This window comes from Hemitrygon akajei, chromosome 9 (assembly GCF_048418815.1).
Source record: "Hemitrygon akajei chromosome 9, sHemAka1.3, whole genome shotgun sequence".
In the NCBI taxonomy this organism is placed as follows: domain Eukaryota; kingdom Metazoa; phylum Chordata; class Chondrichthyes; order Myliobatiformes; family Dasyatidae; genus Hemitrygon; species Hemitrygon akajei.
In genome coordinates this window covers 151,500,669-151,518,101 of record NC_133132.1, presented here as the reverse complement: position 1 = coordinate 151,518,101, position 17,433 = coordinate 151,500,669, and the positions used below count along the sequence as shown (strand labels likewise).

The 17,433-nt window shown below is 40.1% G+C and overlaps 1 protein-coding gene across 19 annotated transcripts in view; it reads right to left on the bottom strand.

Moving 5' to 3' along the window:
- Positions 1 to 17,433, bottom strand: part of epb41l2 (erythrocyte membrane protein band 4.1 like 2) — a 200,130-nt gene that overhangs the window by 29,526 nt on the left and 153,171 nt on the right. For 11 of the 19 annotated variants that reach the window (XM_073057274.1, XM_073057276.1, XM_073057278.1 and 8 more), the window contains exons 11-14: positions 8,598 to 8,770; positions 7,370 to 7,551; positions 2,102 to 2,752; positions 163 to 198 (exon numbers count right to left, since the gene is read on the bottom strand). In XM_073057274.1, coding sequence (XP_072913375.1) covers positions 163 to 198; positions 2,102 to 2,752; positions 7,370 to 7,551; positions 8,598 to 8,770 — 1,042 coding nt within the window. The remainder of the gene's footprint in view (positions 1 to 162; positions 199 to 2,101; positions 2,753 to 7,369; positions 7,552 to 8,597; positions 8,771 to 17,433) is intronic. The other 8 variants (XM_073057285.1, XM_073057287.1, XM_073057289.1 and 5 more) reach the window with 2 other exon arrangements.

Below are 17,433 nucleotides of genomic sequence, written 5' to 3'. Positions count from 1 at the left end.
AAAAATAAAATTAAATGTACATGCAAGCACGAAAACAGTAAAAATCAGAAAAAAGACATTTTAGAATTAAAATCTACACCGCCACATCCCATGTGCCACTCTAAAACATTCAAAGCCAAAAACCAATGGGAAAAAGAATGAAAGAACTTAAGTTGCTTCAACCTTTAGCTGTTGAGGTGCAGTTTCATCCTGTTCTGTCTGCATGCATTCAGTAAGTCATAAAAAGAAAAAAATTAATCCATTGCTTAAAAAATGACAAATAAATGCAAACAATAACAATCTTAAATACATTGCTTATTTCACTTGCCTCTAGTTGCAATACTTTTCTACCTTTCACCAACATTCATAAATGGATTAAACTGTATTTATTTCAATGCAAGAGGTCTGACAGATCAGGCCAATGGACTTAGATTGGAAAGCTATGTGGGACTAGGATATTACAACCATTATAGAAACATGGTTAAGAGGGAGACTGGCTAATACACTGAGTACAGGTGGTTCAGGCAAGACAGAGGCAGAGGAAAAAGAGGAGGGGAGTTACATTTTTTATTAAGGGGAATGTCACAGTAGTAGTCAGAAGATGAATTAAGACTCATCCTGTGAGACTTTATAGGTGGAACCAAGAAATGATGAGGCATTACAAGGAGTTACTTTATATCCATAATTGGGGAAAATGCTAGAATCTGTCTTGAGGTGCTAACTGCAGGACTGATAGAAATATATCAGGCAACTTTTAAGGGAAATCGCATCTGACAAATTTGATGGAGCTCCTTGAGGTGTAACATAAAGGGTGAATAAAAGGGAACCAGTAGATATAACATACTTGGAATCCCAGAAGTATTTATAAAGATGCCACATGCAGTTACTTTACAAGAGTGCATGGGGTTGGGGATAACATACCAACATAGATAGGACACTGGCTAACCATCAGACAAGTCACGATAAATAGGCTGTTTTTGGACTAGCAATCAGGAGCCAATCGGGTGTCAGGGATAAAAGCTTTGGCCTCCACTATTAGGCTTGACGACTTGAATGAAGGTATAATGTATACCAAGAGTGTGGGAAATTAGTGTCAATATTGAGACTGGATCAGTCAAATACTTAGTGAATGGTACAGCAGGCTTGAGGAGCCTCTGATTTGTGATAGGTTTAATAAAATGTTAGAATTTGTAGAAATATCTATACATTATTAGCAAATTTACATCAATGTTGAAGATTAAGGGCACAATGGGTTTTATTTTGAAGGCAGCTATTTGGAAGTGAGATTTGCATAGAAATATGATACATCTAGAGTGCTACTTCATACAGTATATTGGAAATGCACGACACAAAAAAACATTGTCATCAACTTGGAAAGCTTCAACATACCGAATTCAAATTCCAAAACTGTCAGTCAAGCAGAGTACAGAGGTGGGAGGGCACAGATGAAAATGGAAATTCACAAAGAAAAACTTAACTCTAGCTGTTGACAGTAGCACTGACCCTATTCATGATATTTACAGCTGCAGGTGCATAAAAAGGGCCCGGAAGATCATCACAGACTCCAGCCACAAACTGCTTCAGCTGCTTCCATCTGGCAAACTGTTCTGCAGGAGTAAGGCCAGGACCAACAGGCTCTGGGACAGCTTCTTCCACCAATCCATCAGATTTATCAATACACACTGATCTGATTGCATATCTGACTGCACATTGCAGCTGACCTATAACTGTTACACAAGTTCCACAAAATGCACATCACTGGAAGAAACTTCTGCATCAATGAGTGATAAACATCCATTCAAGTGGGAGTTTAGTAAGAGGTGGAAAATGTTTACAGATCAAATAGATTCCACATCAGGTTTGAAGGCTCTCCGCTCCCAGCTTTAGTGGAAACAGACTAAATTCAAGAGTACATTCAGAAACTATGAAATCAGCAGGAACATTTTGTCATCAATGAAATGACAGAAATTGGTCAAAAATCAGACCCCAAAATACAAGATACAACATTGATAAAAAATGGTCCTAACTTCCTGAACCCAAAAAAAGAACCTTCTTCTTAACTATTTTTAATATATTAAAAAAGTTTGTTAAATGTTGCGCATTAAGTGGCAAAATTACACACCTCCTCTTCCTCTGCTCTCTCACTCAGGTCATTGTCATACCAGCCATATAATGTAGTCGGCTTAGGCTCCAGGTAACAGAGAGACAAAGCAAGTGGAAGGGAAAGGATGAGCGATAACGGAACAGACTGGGATGTGGACAGAAGCAGCACAAAGATAAGGATGATGGAAGGAATTAGAGATGGAGATGTAATGGGGATATACTTTTGAAAGCTTGGTGGAATCAAAGCAACATAGTTATCAGGGAGACTGGGGAAGCTGATGTACCCATCCTCATCAAGCAATGAAGGAAATTTGGGAAGAAGACATTTATATAGATTTAGAAATGCAGAACCCAATGCCTTTCTTACAGAACTGGATTTAATTTTGGTTTCTTTCTGATCCTGTACTGCAAGATTAGAACATTGAGAGAGAGTGGTAAATACTGGAGCAAGATAATGTGTGGTTAGCCTGGGTTCATTCTTTGGAAGTAGTGTGCATAATCTGTCAGGAGAAGAAATAGACCCAGAAATACATTCTTGGTCTAATTCACCAACTGAAAATGCACTATCTTCTGAAATGTCAGACAGAGTGTCTGTCTCTGGAATAGGAAAGAGATTAGAAGGGAGTGAATAGCTCGAATATGTAGGAGATGGTGGACAAATGCTGCGAAACTAAATTAAATTCAAAGTGTATACACGTTCATATTCCAGAAAGAAGAGGGCAAAGGAAACAAAAAGAGAAATATTAGTCAGAGAGTCATACAAGGAAGTGTTGCACATTTCAAACGAATGAAGACCAACAATAGTCTTTACAAGATGAGTAGAGTAAACAACACAGGAAAAACAAGCAAAACAATTTGCACAATAATTAGTCAATATTCCTCCTGTGGACATAATCAATTTGAAATACAAAACACTAATAAATTATGTATATGATTATTGAACTTTCTCTTCCCCCCCACCCCCCAAGCAAACCTATTTGGTTAAATTTATAAGCCATGGTCTTATTTCATTACTGAATTATAATATTAGCTATTACTAACTTAACATTACCACTAATGCAATTTATGCTCTGACACTAAATTTTTCAATATTTAGTAGACTCTGTAAACCTGTGTACCTGGACAGTGAACTAAAACACAGAAAATAGGTGCAGGAGCAGGCCATTCGGCCCTTCGAGCCTGCACCACCATTCAGTATGATCATGGCTGATCATCCAACTCAAAACCCTGTACCTGCTTTCTCTCCATATCCCCTGATCCCTTTAGCCACAAGGGCCATATCTAACTTCCTCTTAAATATAGCCAATGAACTGGCCTCAACTGTTTCTTGTGGCAGCGAATTCCACAGATTCACCACTCTCTGTGTGAAGAAGTTTTTCCTCATCTCGGTCCTAAAAGGCTTCCCTTTTATCCTTAAACTGTGACCCCTCGTTCTGGACTTCCCCAACATCTGAAACAATCTTCCTGCATCTAGCCTGTCCAATCCCTTTAGAATTTTATACGTTTCAATAAGATCCCCCTCAATCTTCTAAATTCTAGTGAGTACAAGCCTAGTCGATCCAGTCTTTCTTCATATGAAAGTCCTGTCATCCCAGGAATCAATCTGGTGAACCTTCTTTGTACTCCCTCTATGGCAAGAATGTCTTTGCTCAGATTAGGGGATCAAAACTGCACACAATACTCTACTAGGTGCGGTCTCACCAAGGCCTTGTACAAATGCAGTAGAACCTCCCTGCTCCTGTACTCAAATCCTTTTTGCTATGAATGCCAACATACCATTTGCCTTTTTCACCGCCTGCTGTACCTGCATGCCCACCTTCAATGACTGGTGTACAATGACACCCAGGTCTCGTTGCACCTCCCCTTTTCCTAATCGGCCACCGTTCAGATAATAATCTGTTTTCCTGTTCTTGCAACCAAAGTGGATAACCTCATATTTATCCACATTAAATTGCATCTGCCATGAATTTGCCCACTCACCTAACCTATCCAAGTCACCCTGCATCCTCTTAGCATCCTCCTCACAGCTAACACCGCCGCCCAGCTTCGTGTCATCCGCAAACATGGAGACGCTGCATTTGATTCCCTTGTCTAAATCATTAATATATATTGTAAACAATTGGGGTCCCAGCACTGAGCCCTGCGGTACCCCACTCGTCACTGCCTGCCATTCTGAAAAGATCCTGTTTACTCCCACTCTTTGTTTCCTGTCTGTCAACCAATTCTCTATCCACATCAATACCATACCTCCAATACCGTGTGCTTTAAGTTTGCACACTAATCTCCTGTGTGGGACCTTGTCCAAAGCCTTTTGAAAATCTAAATATACCACATCCACTGGCTCTCCCTTATCCACTCCACTAGTTACATCTTCAAAAAATTCTGTAAGATTTGTCAGACATGATTTTCCTTTCACAAATCCATGCTGACTTTGTCAAATGATTTCAGCTCTTTCCAAATGTGCTGTTATCACATCTTTGATAACCGACTCTAGCATTTTCCCCACCACCGATGTCAGACTCACCGGTCTATAATTCCCCGGTTTTTCTCTCCCTCCTTTTTTAAAAAGTGGGGTTACATTAGCCACACTCCAATCCTCAGGAACTAATCCAGAATCTAAGGAGTTTTGAAAAATTATCACTAATGCATCCACTATTTCTTGGGCTACTTCCTTAAGCACTCTGGGATGCAGACCATCTGGCCCTGGGGATTTATCTGCCTTTAATCCCTTCAATTTACCTAACACCACTTCCCTACTAACATGTATTTCCCTCAGTTCCTCCATCTCACTAGACCCTCGGTCCCTTACTATTTCCATAAGATTATTTATGTCCTCCTTAGTGAAGACAGAACCAAAGTAGTTATTCAATTGGTCTGCCATGTCTTTATTCCCTATGATCAATTCACCTGTTTCTGACTGTAAGGGACCTACATTTGTCTTGACCAATCTTTTTCTTTTCACATATCTATAAAAGCTTTTACAGTCAGTTTTTATGTTCCCTGCCAGCTTTCTCTCATAATCTTTTTTCCCTTTCCTAATTAAGCCCTTTGTCCTCCTCTGCTGCACTCTGAATTTCTCCCAGTCCTCAGCTTTTTTTTGCTAATTTATATGTTTCTTCTTTGGACTTGATACTATCCCTAATTTCCCCTGTCAGCCACGGGTGCACTACCCTCCCTGGTTTATTCTTTTGCCAAACTGGGATGAACAATTGTTGGTAGTTCATCCATGCGATCTTTAAATGCTTGCCATTGCATATCCACCATCAACCCTTGAAGTATCATTTGCCAGTCTATCTTAGCTAATTCACATCTCATACCTTCAAAGTTACCCTTCTTTAAGTTCAGAACCTTTGTTTCTGAATTAACTATGTCACTCTCCATCTTAATGAAGAATTCCACCATATTATGGTCACTCTTACCCAAGGGGCCTCGCATGACAAGATTGCTAACTAACCCTTCCTCATTGCTCAATACCCAATCTAGAATGGCCTGCTCCCTAGTTGGTTCCTCGACATGTTGGTTCAGAAAACTATCCCCCATATATTCCAAGAAATCCTCTTCCTCAGCACCCTTACCAATTTGGTTCACCCAATCTATATGTAGATTGAAGTCACCCATTATAACTACTGTTCCTTTATTACACGCATTTCTAATTTTCTGTTTAATGCCATCCCCAACCTTTCTACTACTGTTAGGTGGCCTGTACACAACTCCCACCAACGTTTTCTGCCCCTTAGTGTTATGCAGCTCGACCGATATCAATTCCACATCCTCCAGGCTAATGTCCTTCCTTTCTATTGCGTTAATCTCCTCTCTAACCAGCAATGCTACCCCACCTCCTTTTCTTTCCTGTCTATCCCTCCTGAATATTGAATATCCCTGAATGTTGAGCTCCAATCCTTGGTCACCCTGGAGCCATGTCTCTGTGATCCCAACTATATCATATTCATTAATAACTATCTGCACATTCAATTCATCCACCTTGTTACGAATGCTCCTCGCACTAACACACAAAGCCTTCAGGCTTGTTTTTACAACACTCTTAGCCCTTATACAATTATGTTGCAAAGTTGCCCTTTTTGCCCTGGATTTGCCTGCCTGCAACTTTTACTTTTCACCTTACTACTTTTTGCTTCTACCCTCATTTTACACCCCTCTGTCTCTCTGCACTTGTTCCCATCCCCCTGCCACATTAGTTTAAATCCTCCTGAACAGCAGTAGCAAACGCAAAAGTGTTTCCTTTTACTTTCAACATTCACAGTGGCATAATTGTCACTCCATTCAGTTAGTTACTAATTCCAAAGATAACACTTATATCACATTATTATGTGCCTTGTCATATAACATGGACAATCACGGTCTATGACCATGATTGTTCTTGGCAAATTCTGCAGAAGTGGTTTGCCATTGACTTTTTCCTGAGCAGTGTCTTTATAAGATGGGTGACCCCAGCCATCTTATACACAGAGCTGAATATCTCTTCTGCAATACTTTCAATGCAATGCTTTGTTTGCAGACTAGTCATTCAATACCTTACTAATTCATCGTTGTGATTTCTTCTAGCTTGGCCAGAAAACCTCTTCAAAATACTTCAGCTTTCTTATTTTGAGTAGCTATACTTAATGCGTTAAATTTCCTGAATAAATATTACTTAGTATAGTTGGAAAACAAGCAGGCTTTGAGGATTAAAATCAATGAGGGAGGAAGAACACTTCAAAACTGCTACAGGTTATTTATTTAAAGAATAATACAGAGATATTTTATATAAACATTATGTATCACCGATCATGATTCTGGAACAAGTAGCAATCCAATGAGCTTGCTCATTACTCACATTTAATCAAGAAAGCCCTCACCTCTTTCCTAATCTATGCATTCCAGTTAGTTACAATTCTAAAACTGATTTCTTAATGAATTTTACATGTCAATTGCCCTTCTGCAAGAAAAAAAACAAGTCATCTTGACATTTAACATTCCTTAATGTCTCATGGATGCATGCTTCAATGACACTATGAATCATGACCTTAGGATCATTAGAATCATGATCTTACTTATCTTCCTGATTAATGTACTTGCGCATTGTGGAGACACGGTGGACTGACAACTTCATTTTGAATTTAAAAAACCTGCTTTTAAGCCTCTCATTACACCTGGCCAATGCAGTGGTAAATTATTTGGAATGTAGGAGACAGGAGTTCTGTACTATATCTATGTCTTGTATTATATTCTCATTTGTGAACAGTGCAATATTGCTCCCAAAAAATGAAAAACTATAAAAATATTGTACCTTTGCTTCCACAGATACATGCAGCTGTGAAGCTTTCAAATCAGTGGTTACATCTTTTAGTGCCAACTCTTTATCTGCTTCTGTTTTATCAACAGCAGCTGATGTTGCAGTGTCCTCTGCTGTTGAATCTAGACATGACGATTCCTGCTGGAGACCCACTTCATTAATGCCACCTACTGGAGCTGTTCGAAAAAGAGGATTTCTGTTAGATTACAACAGTTGGATAAATTCTCATAACATATCAAATACAGTGGCATGATGAAAGCATGTTATTCCTGATCTGAAAATCGTACCTGAGAAATTAGATACTTTCCAATATCAGAAAAGATGTTACCAGATCTATAATTCAACAGAGTAAAATAAAGGATCATTGTTACATTGGAATTTATCACAAATCAGTACAAAGATGTGACACAGGATTGAATCCTTGTGAACTGAGTTAAGAAACTGCAAGGGTAGAAGGACCCTGATGGCAGTTAAGAGTGCCTATAAAAAGTATTCATCTCCTTGGAAGTTTGCATGTTTTATTGTTTTACCACATTGAATCACAGTGGATTTAATTTGGCTTTTCTGACAATGATCAACAGAAAAAGACTATTTCAAGTCAAAGTGAAAACATATCTCTATAAAGTGATCTAAATTAAATCCCTTTAGCAGCTTCATTTGTGCAATAAAGATTGATCAGATTTAAGAAACACTCGGATAGATCTATGGATGGAAAGGGCCTGGAGGAACATGGGCCAAATGCAGATCATTAGGACAAGCTACTGTATGTGGATAACATGGATGGCAAAGATTAGTTGGGCCACAGTGTCTGAATCCATGATCCATGCTTCATTGCTCTTGTGGCTTCTATGAGAAAAAGCAATGTTAGTAGATGGTGGAGAAAATATACAGGTACTGAAGTAGAAGCATCTGTTTCAATTTAATTGTATTTGGTCCCTCCAAAAAGGACAGTTCAGAAGAATGTTAAGACAATGATTCAAAAGTTATGGTAACCTGAAAAATCTTGCTGCTGTGAAATTCTGATGGTGGTGTTTTCGGTTTCTAACTTCATCTCAAATTGTGACTAATTACATCATAACTACAAAAGCTCTGGGGGGGGGGGGGAATATTAACTGAATTGTGGTTTCTCCGTTATCTGAAAATACTTAAATTTAAGAGACTTTGTGAATTTGTTAACAGAAAATACTCTACATTTTCCAAGAATGGATCATTCTGCGCCTACCTCCATCAAGGCTTCTGGACATTCTTTTACTTGAAGTACGTTCAAAATACGGTGCAGGTCTATCAATAAGAATGCTTGCCTCCCGTGTTTGAGCCTGGGTGCGCCCACTGTAGCGGAACTTGGAACCTAAAGTCAAGAACTTGCTTTTTTGGGTTTGCTCGGGAGACAGCAACCTGGAAAGAATGATTCAAGAGTCCAAAGTTGAAAGTAGGTGAATATACACAGTTACATTTCAAAGTATTTCAAACTTAGTAAACAACTATTAAACAGCTCAGACAAAGATGCTATGTGATCATAACCACTGAGTACTTTTTTAAGCAGACTGCATTTTCACCATTTAAATATTATGTAAATATTTGAGTGAAATTCTTCTCATACAAGCTTCTTACCAAAGGGAGTATTTCATACCATTGTTCTTTCCTCTTTTATAATGTATATTGAGGCAGTCCATCATAAGTCATGCACTTAAAATATTATAGGAACATAAGAAATAGGAGCAGGAGTAGGCCAACCGGCCCGCTGAGCCTGCCCCGCCATTCAATAAGATTATGGCTAATCTTTCTGTAAAGTCAGCTCCATCTACCTGCCTTTTCCCCATAACCCTTTATTCCCCTATTTAAAAATCTATCTAACTGTATCTTAAAATATATTTGAAGAAGCCTCAACTGCTTCCCTGGGCAGAGAATTCCGCAAGTTCACCACACTCTGGGAGAAACAGGTTCTCCTTATCTCCGTGCTAAATCTTCTCCTCTGAATCTTGAGACTAGTTCAAGTCTCACCTACCAATGTAAACAACTTTCCTACTTCTATCTTATCTATCCCCTTTTAAAATTTTGTATGTTTCTATAAGACCCCCTTTCATTCTTCCGAATTCCAGAAAGTATAGTCCCAGGTGACTCAATCTCTTCTCATAGGTTAACCCCTTCATCTCTGGAATAAACCTGGTGAACCTCTTCTGCACTGCCTCCAAAGCCAGTATACCCTTCCTGATTCTGGAGACCAGAACTGCACACAGTACTCCAGGTGCGGCCTCACCAGTACCCTGTATTGTTGGAGCATGACCTCACTGCTCTTATAAAGGCCAACATTCTGTTTGCCTTCTTAATAACCTGTTGTACCTGCAAACCAACTTCCTTGCAATTCATGCACAAGCACTCCCAAGTCCCTCTGCACAACAGCATGCTGCAATCCTTCACTATTTAAATAATAATCTGCTCTTCTATTATTCCTTCCAAAACAGATGATCTCACATTTATCAACGCTGCATTCCATCTGCCAGACCTTGGCCTACTCACTTAACCTATGTATATCCCTCTACAGACTCTCCACATCCTCTGTATAATTTGCTTTTCCACTCAGTTTAGTGTCATCAGCAAATTTTGCTACGCTACACTCAGTCCTCTCTTCCCAATCATCAATGTAAATGGTAAACAGCTGTAGGCCCTGCCAACATGAGAAACACCCATTTATACCAACTCTCTGCCTTCTGTTGGTTAACCAATCCACCATCCATGCCAATACACTTCCTCCAACTCCATGCATCCATATCTTGTAAGTATTTTATGCGCATCTTATCGAACACCTTCTGGAAATCCAAGTATACAACATCCACCTGTTCCCCTCTAGTCACTGCACTCATTATGTCCTTAAAGAACTCCAGTAAACAGGACCTGCCCTTTCTAACTCCATGCTGCGTCTGTCTAATGGAACCACTCTTTTCTAACTGTTTCACTATTTCTTCCTTAATGACAGCTTTAAGAATTTTCCCAACTACAGATGTTAAGCTAACTGGCCTATAGTTGCCCGTCTTTTGCCTACATCCTTTTTAAAAAAGTGGTGTGACATTTGCTGTTTTCCAATCCGCCGGGACCTGCCCAGGGTCTAGAGAGTTTTGGTAAATGATTACCAACGCGTCTACTAAAACCTCTGCCAATTCCTTCAGCACCCTGGGTTGCATCACATCAGGACCAGGGGACTTAACTACCTTCAGGCCCTCTAGTTTGCTCATCACCATCTCTTTTGTGACAGTGATTTTAATCGAGGTTCTCACCTCCCATTTCGTCCATAACATCATTCTTTGGCATATTAGACGTGTCCTCCACCGTGAACAATGACACAAAACAATCATTCAATGCCTCAGCTATTTCCTTATCATCGAATATCAATTTCCCCTTCTCGTCTTCCAAGGGACCTACATTGACTTTAGCCACTCTCTTCTGCTTTATATATTTATAAAAACTTTTGCTATCTGTTTTTATACTTTGTGCTAATTTACTTTCATACTCTATCTTCCCTTTCCTTATTTCTTGTTTAGTTGTTCTTTGCTTCTTTTTAAAGTTTTCCCAATCCTCCAGTCTCCCACTACTCTTCGCAACTTTGTACACAAACTTTTAATTTGATACTATCTTTTATTTCCTTAGTTATCCAAGGCTGGCTCTCCCCACGCTTATTGTCCTTACTTTTGACTGGAATATACTTCTGTTGAGCACTGTGAAAAATCTCTTTGAAAGTATTCCACTATTTCTCAACTGTCCTACCAAATAGCCTGTGCTCCCAATCCACATTAGCCAACTCCTTCCTCATCCTGTTGTTGTCTCTCTTGTTCAAGCATAATACACTAGTTTTAGATCCAACTATTTCATCCTCCATCTGTATGCGAAATTCAATCATACTATGATCACTCTTTCCAAGAGGATCCCTGACTGCACGATTGTTAATCTTACCTGTCTCATTGCACAGGACTAGATCTAAGATAACATTTTCCCTTGTAGGTTCACTAACATGCCGCTCAAGAAAGCCATCACGGATGCATTCCATGAAGTCCTCCTCAAGACTTCCTTGACCAATCTGATTTACCCAATCTATGTGGAAGTTAAAATCCCCCATGACAACTGCTGTTCCATTCTTACAAGCCACAGTTATTTCTTGGTTAATCGCCTCTGCCACTGCAATATTTTTTATTAGGTGGCCTATAGACAACTTCCACCAGTGATTTTTTTCCCTTTACTATTCTTAATCTCTTCCCAGATGGACTCAACATTCTGCTCCGTAGCTCTTACATTGTCTCTCACAATCACCCTGATCTCATTCTTAATTAAGAGTGCCACCCCACCTCCTTTGCCATCTTGCCTATCTTTCCGTATTACCTGATACCCTTGGATATTTAATTCCCAGTCATCTCCACCTTGCAACCAGGTTTCTGTAATGGCCGCTAAATCATGTCTTGGTACTGACCTGTGCCACAATTTCACTAATCTTGTTTCTACAAACGTAATACTATGGGTATTTAGATAAAGTGCCCTTATACTCATTGTCCTTTCAGCATCTAGTGACCTATGTGATTTTTTGTTTTTACTTTTATGTACTCTACTCTTACATTTTTCTTCACTAACTCTAGCTTTGGTCTCTGCATCACTTCCCTCTTCTCTTGTGTGGGTTCCCATCTCCCTGCCATATTAGTTTAAAACCTCCCCAACAGCACAAGCAAACAATCTCCCTAGGATATTGATTCTGGCCCTGCCCAGATGTAGACCGTCCAGACGGTACTGGTCCCACCTCCCCCAGAAGCAATTCCAATACCCCAAGAATTTGAAACCCTCCCTCCTGCACCACCGCTCAAGCCACAGCTATCCTGCTATTCCAACTCTGGCTAGCACGTGGCACCGGTAATAATCCTGAGATTATTACCTTTGAGGTACTACTCTTTAATTTATCTCCTAGCTCCCTAAATTCAGCTTGTAGGACCTCATTCCACTTCCTTCCTATATCATTAGTACCTACCTGCACCAGGACAGCTAGCTACTCACCCTCCCCTTTCAGAATGCCCTGCAGCCTCTTCCAGACATCTCTGACCCTTGCACCTGGGAGGCAACACACCATACGGGAGTCCCGCTTACGGCCACAGAAACTCCTTTCTATTCCCCTTACCTTAGAATCCCCTACCATAGTGGTCACCAAACTTTTTAAGCCCAAGATCCCCTAGCTCGGCCTTAGTGAAAGGCAAGATCGACCGACTAAATGGTTTAGAGAAAAAACAGCTCAGATTGTACTTCCAACTTCAGGCCTTTTATTTGGGCTAATTGTATTTGAATTATATAAAATGCTTTTGTCAAACTTTCAAATTAATTCAACCAAGAAAACACTGTAACTAGCATATCAAACAGGCTATAGCTGTCTTTCTTTAAGAATATTACAATTCTTCATTCTTTTAATTCTAAGTTTCATTATTTAATTTTATTTCAACACAAAAAATAAATGAAGAAAAATTGACTGTTGCACTCAGTGTGATGACTGGGGCTACAGGCAGCCAGTCTGAGACAGTCTGTGAGGTGTCTGTCAGTAAGACAGCTCCTGTACTTAGATTTAATAATTTTCATCTACGAAAATGCAATTTCACACAGATAAGTTGACCTGAAGTAGGCACTGACTTTTAGTGCACGTGGTGAGATGAGGAAACTTCTCCCTGCTGACAAGCCCGCAAAAGTCACCATCCCCTGATCTTGCTTTAAGCTCAAAGTCATTTTACAAATGAAGTATTTCTATTTCAATATCACTTGGCACACCAAATACTTGCTGGAATTTGGCTGCTATCTGTTCTATATCGATTGGCAGAAATGGTTTCGAAATAAATACAGCGATATCTTTCATGACATTTAACTCCCCAGAACGCCGATCGAACTCCATTGCCAGTTTGTCTGGGTAAACACAGTACTGCTCAGGGCACTGGGCAGAAAGAATGGAAGTAAAATCCTGCAATCCTGGAAACAACCTCTCTTTACAAACAGCTTTCCATAGCAGGAGTATTGCTATATTACCATTATCCTAATTAGTATTACTTGTATTTATAATGCTCATATTACAACAGTATTTGTGCATTTATTTTTCTTTTTTTCGGGATCTACTGGGAAAGTCTCAAAGATCAACCAGTCGATCGCAATCGACTGATTGGCGACCACTAGCTCTGCCACTCTTTTTCTTTCCCTCATGCGCAGCAGAGCCACCCACGGTGCCATGATCCTGGCTACTGCTGCCCTCAGCTGATGAGCTATCTCACCCAACAGACTCCAAAGCGGTATATCTGTTTTGGAGGGAGATGACCGCAGGAGACTCCTGTACTACCTTCCTGCTACTACTCTTCCTGTTGGTCACCCATTCCCCATCTTTCCTTAGATCCTTAAACTGTGGTGCAACCAACTCACTAAATGTGGTATCCACAACATTCTCAGCATCTCAGATGCTGCAAAGTGAGTCCATGCGCAGCTCCAGTGTCGCCATGCGGTCTATCAGAAGCTGCAGCTGGACACACTTCCTGCACACGCAGTCTTCAGGAAGGCATAGGAAACTCAAATGAAGGTATATTTTGCCCATTGCAAAACATGAATTATAGCTGCAGTTATGTTTATGTTGACTGCATAAAAGTCTGACAAATTCACATCAGCATTTATTAATTTTGGTGTCAGCAGCTGAAGATTTCAGATGCACATACAGCTGTTTGAAGATAAGCCACTTCCATCTTTACATCTACCATCACCAAAACCCTGCAATGCCCAGTTCAGCACTCACAGTAGCCGATCTGGCTAAAGGCCTTCCAGCAGTTTCTGGAATTTTCCAGAGCAGCCCCAGATCCCTAAAAGGAATGGCCTTGCTAAAATCAAGGCAAATATCTGGAAACCAAGATGTAGAACTGTACTCCCACAGCTGTCTACCCAGGGCCTGGGGTTCTTTTCAATGCTGGGCCTGCATCTAGGGTTATTCCTCCATGCCAGGCCTGAATCAGAGCCTCTGTATCTCTGTATAACCAAGGACCCTAGGCCTTACGTTGTGTAGTGTACCTGTGCTCACACGTCTGTCACAGTACAACAAAATACTTAACAGCAAAGGCCTACCTGAATAACAAAAATAATAAATTTGTTACACATAACTGTCACCATATGACATTGGGTAAGGAACTGGTCTATAAATAGAACATTGTGGTACAGTAGAAATGAAAAAAGATCTGTTCTTGAACAACACTAGGATATACATGTTGGCATAGTTATAAAGTCAGAGAAAAGTAGAGCACACAAACGGATCCTTCAGCACATCTAATCCATGCTGAGCCATTTAACCTGCCTACCAGGACCATAGCCTATCCACATACCTATCCAACTTTCTCTTAAACGTTGAAATTGAGCCTGTATGCACCACTTGCACTGGCAGCTCGTTCCACACTCTCACAACCCTCTGAATGAAGTTCCCCACACACCCCTCCCCCATATTCCCCTTAAACTTTTCACCTTGCACCCTTAACCAAAATATCTGGCTTTTGTCCCACCCAACCTCAGTGGGAAAAACCTGCTTGAATTTATCTGTTCTATACCCCGCATAATTTTGTATACCTCTATCAAATCTCCTCTCAATCTTCTATGTTCCACAGAAGGAAGGGTAAGACAAAGGAACATGTACCAATCTTCATAGAGAGATCAGAAGTGGAGAGGGTGAGCAGCTTCAAGTTCCTGGGTGTCAAGATCTCTGAGGATCTAACCTGGTCCCAACATATCAATGTAGTTATAAAGAAAGCAAGACAGCAGCTATACTTTATTAGGAGTTTAAAGAGGTTTTGCACGTCAACAAATTCAGCCAAAAACTTCTATAGTTGTATCGTATCATGCAGAGCATTCTGACAGGCTGCGTCACTGGTATGGAGGGGCTACTGCATAGGACCGAAAGAAGCTGCAGAAGGTTGTAAGTCTAGTCAGCTCCATCTTGGGTACAAGCCTACAAAGTACCAGAACATCTTCAGGGAGTGGTGTCTCAGAAAGGCAGCGTCCATTATTAAGGACCTCCAGCACTCAGAGCATGCCCTTTTCTCACTGTTACTATCAGGGAGGAGGTACAGAAGTCTGAAGGCATACATTCAGCAATTCAGGAACAGCTTCTTCCCCTCTGCTATCTGATTCCTAAACAGACATTGAATCTTTGGACACTACCTTGTTTTTTTAAAAATATATAGTATTTCTGTTTTTGCACGTTTTTAAAAATCTATTCAATTTATATATACTGTAATTGATTTACTTTATTATTATATTTATTTTATTAATTATTATTTTTTCTCTTTCTCTCTCTGCTATATTATGTTTTGCATTGAACTACTGCTGCTAAGTTAATAAATTTTACGTCACATGCCGGTGATGATAAATCTGATTCTGAACCTAACCAATTCAACCTTTCCATATGACTCAGGTCATGCCAAAAACATCCATGTAAATTTCCTCAATACTCTTTCAACCTTATTTACATCTTTCCTGCATGTAGGTGACCAAAACTGCACACAGTATTCCAAATTAGGCCTCACTCCTCACTAATGTCTTATACAACTTCAACATAAATCCCATCTTCTGTACTCAATACTTTGATCTATGAAGGCAAATGTACCAAAAGCTTTCTTTACAACCCTATCAACCTGTGACGTCACTTTCAATGAATTATAGATCTTCATTCCCAGTTCCCTTTGTCCTACTGCACTCCTCACTACTATTCATTCTGTAAGACCTGGTTGGTCCAACCAAGTGTAACACCTCGCATTTGTCTGCAATAAAGTCCATCTGCCATTTTTCAGCCGGTCCAGATCCTGCTGCAAGCCATGATAGTCTTCCTCGCTTGTCTACTACATCCCCATTACTAGAACATAGAACACTTGCAGACAGAGGTCTATCACAATAATTCCATGACAGTAAGATGGCAAAGCAAATAGCTGCTTCACAGTTCTAGCTATCCAAGATCAATCCTTACTCCATCAGGTCTACATGGAGTTTGAATGCTTTCCCTGCGACCTTGGGAATTTCCTCTATGTCCTCCAGTTTCCCCCCAAATGACAAAGATGAACAGATTTAAAGACTAATTGGCCAGTGTGTTGGTGAGAGGTAGAACCTGGGGAGAGTTGATGGGAATGGGATTGGAATGCAGCTAGCATAGGATTAGTATTAATCGATGCATAATAGCCAGTATGGACTCAGCAGGCCAAAGTACTTATTTCCATACAGTAGGACTCTACAGGCAAAGGGCACATATCAATCATGGTTACAGTGCTGATAGGCACAGATCTGAATGAATAACAAGCCATAAATGAGCACATGTCCCCTGTTGGCTCCAAATGCAATTTTGACAAGGTCGTTTAAAGATCTGGGACAGACATGATGGGCTACAGCAACCTGAATTATTACCATCCCTGCCACAAATTCCCTGCGGCATTTATTCTTGTTAAAGAATGTTAAGTAAACACAAAGGCAAACAATTCACAGATAAAAAAGCTGAAATGTTGAAGGTGGACAGTGACTCAGAGAGATGGGAAGCATTTGTCCTATGAGAAGAATATGAATAAATGTGTTTTGTATCTAATATTTCTTGAAGGCTTGGAGTTACCTTTTAGACTTCTCTGCCTCAAGACGGTCTAGACAACTTGACAACAAGCTGGGCCATTCAAATGGAAGCCCTTTCACCTCATCAACTGGAGGGATGTTCAAATGACGTTAAACAGTATAGGAAATATAGAAAAATACTGTACATACTGGACGTCCTCAAAAGTCAGTAAGTGCCTGGAGAGGCATGCAGCGTTATCATTTCGTTATTGATATGAAAACAAAATGCTGGAAATATTGAGCAGGCTTGGCTGACCTGCCAAGTGCATCCAGCATTTTCAATTTTATTTCACATTTCCAACACCTGCATTTTCTCTAACATTTCAGGTTGATGATCATTATATTCTAAAGAGAAATCATTGACTGGAAATATTATCTAACTTGTCCCTCAAAGATGCTGTCTGAACTATTTCCAGCATTCTCTGTTATACGAGATATGT